General features: G+C 36.7%; 1 protein-coding gene across 1 annotated transcript in view; it reads right to left on the reverse strand.

The window, feature by feature from the left end:
• LOC108757969 (uncharacterized) overlaps nucleotides 1-1,115 on the reverse strand; it is a 2,907-nt gene extending 1,792 nt beyond the window's left edge. The window contains exons 1-3 of the mRNA XM_018502671.1: nucleotides 1,019-1,115; nucleotides 648-938; nucleotides 378-492 (exon numbers count right to left, since the gene is read on the reverse strand). Coding sequence (XP_018358173.1) covers nucleotides 378-492; nucleotides 648-938; nucleotides 1,019-1,115 — 503 coding nt within the window. The remainder of the gene's footprint in view (nucleotides 1-377; nucleotides 493-647; nucleotides 939-1,018) is intronic.
• Nucleotides 1,116-1,977: the final 862 nt, after the last annotated feature.

Genomic DNA, 1,977 nt, shown 5'->3' on the forward strand with positions numbered 1-1,977 from the left:
CGACGAACTACCGCCACCACGAGATAAATATTGAATATTTCTTCATACAAAAATTCAGAAATACACTTTAAAAATAACTCTTTTACGTGTAAAAACTTACAACGAATTATATTTATTCAAAACCGAGAAAAAAAATTTCAAAAATCTGCTTTTTTTCGGCCTCGTTACCTATCTTGCCCTCTTAACGTGATGGAACAACTTGAGCTATGGATTGGGATAGATGGAGCTATGGTTCTGGATAAAAAAAAGTATATTTTTTGTAGGCCTGTGTTATTTTTACGATACTTATTTCTATTATGCATATTTATACGTACTCATTTTGAAAATTTGTATCTAGAAGAAAGCTCATTCTCTCAAAGTGAACTCACTTAACTCACTTTGACATTTTCTGAGCTGCTGAGCCACTTGGCAACTGCATATTTTTCCGGTACCTCCTAAATGTATCCGAGAGGGACTTCCATTTCTTTTTGGTATCAGCTACAGTAATCACATCTGTAAAACAAAAATGTACATTAAGACATAATAATTAGGTTTGGGAAGTAACGTGTTACTTGTTACAACTTTTTCGTTACTTTTTTTGGTAATGATTTGGTAACGGCGTGATCAAGTTTACTACACATACATATATTACTTAAAAAAAATTGTACCTTTCATAACTGCGACCACATCTAGCCACAACTTTTCTTTGCTCCGAACATCCCTTTGTGCAACTGGAAGCTTAAAATTCCAGAGAGGCGGTCGTCTTCGAATCGCCTCAATGAGACGCCCTTCTATAAATATCTTCGGCAAATTTTCATTTTCTGGAAGATTTTCTACATCAAAGTCCTCCTCATTTGGTATTTTTGTCTCCTCGGTGCTTTCCTCTGCATTATTTGGCATCTTCAAAACATTTTTTTCAATGCCATCTACCAGGCTTCTACGTAAAATTTTTCCATCGTCTGCACATACAAAACTTAGCAGTATTAACACATGTATTACATTTTTAACAATAGTATGCATTCCACTGTAAAATACATACCACACTGTGGATAAAAATAATGCTGCTCGTCCATATAAAATTGTGTGAAAGAATCTAAACATGGGTGGCTTCGAATTTCATCGGCATTACAAATCATTTCGCACAACCCACACGTATATACAATTTCCATTGACTATAAAAAGCATAATATAATGAAAATGACTCGATCGGCGTCGAAACGTTTGTTATTTATTATCATGTTTATTTTTATGATTTAAATTAAAGTCCTATCCCGCGAACCGAGATATTAAGCGTTAAAGTTGTCAACTATGGAGGTTAAGAAATCTGTCATACAGACTACATGTAGCGCTATTCTATTCCAAATAAATCATAACCCATGTGGACAGTGGAGTAGCATTACTGTCTACACACTCCACTCGACATGTAATCTAGAGGATGAATTTCCTAACCTGAATAATCGTGAACTTTAACACTTAATATCTCAGTAATATCTTAATATCTTAACAATCAATTAAATAATTAATATCAATAACATATATAATAATATTATATACAAACCTGATCGTTCCAACTGCTGTTATTGTCATAACTCATTTTTTTAAATGATTGAAAACATGATTCAAACAAATTCAAACATTTCTATTTTTCACTGTAGAGCCGCCGTCGTTTTGCCACTGAAGTTCGGCTCGGCCGAACTTTAAGCGGCAAAACGACAGCGGCTCGTAGGGGGTCAGAGTGGGGAGAGCCGCTAGCGTTTTGACGCTGCGTGAAATCGCACCTTAACTCGACTCATCATAGAGCACGAGCATGTTCGCAACCTCCACGCTGGAACGTAGTCTACCATGGCCGCCGTCCGGCAAACTTTCTAGCCGTTGTCCTTGCGTTGAAGTGCGCGTGGCATAATACGAAAATGCATTACTTGTTTTAAGGCAAATCCGCAGCAGTCTGAGGCCATCATGGCTTCCGTGCCAACCAGTCCATAGACTTATAAGATAGAC

The sequence above is a fragment of the Trachymyrmex cornetzi genome, unplaced genomic scaffold (assembly GCF_001594075.2).
Source record: "Trachymyrmex cornetzi isolate Tcor2-1 unplaced genomic scaffold, Tcor1.1 scaffold1489, whole genome shotgun sequence".
Taxonomy (NCBI): Eukaryota; Metazoa; Arthropoda; class Insecta; order Hymenoptera; family Formicidae; genus Trachymyrmex; species Trachymyrmex cornetzi.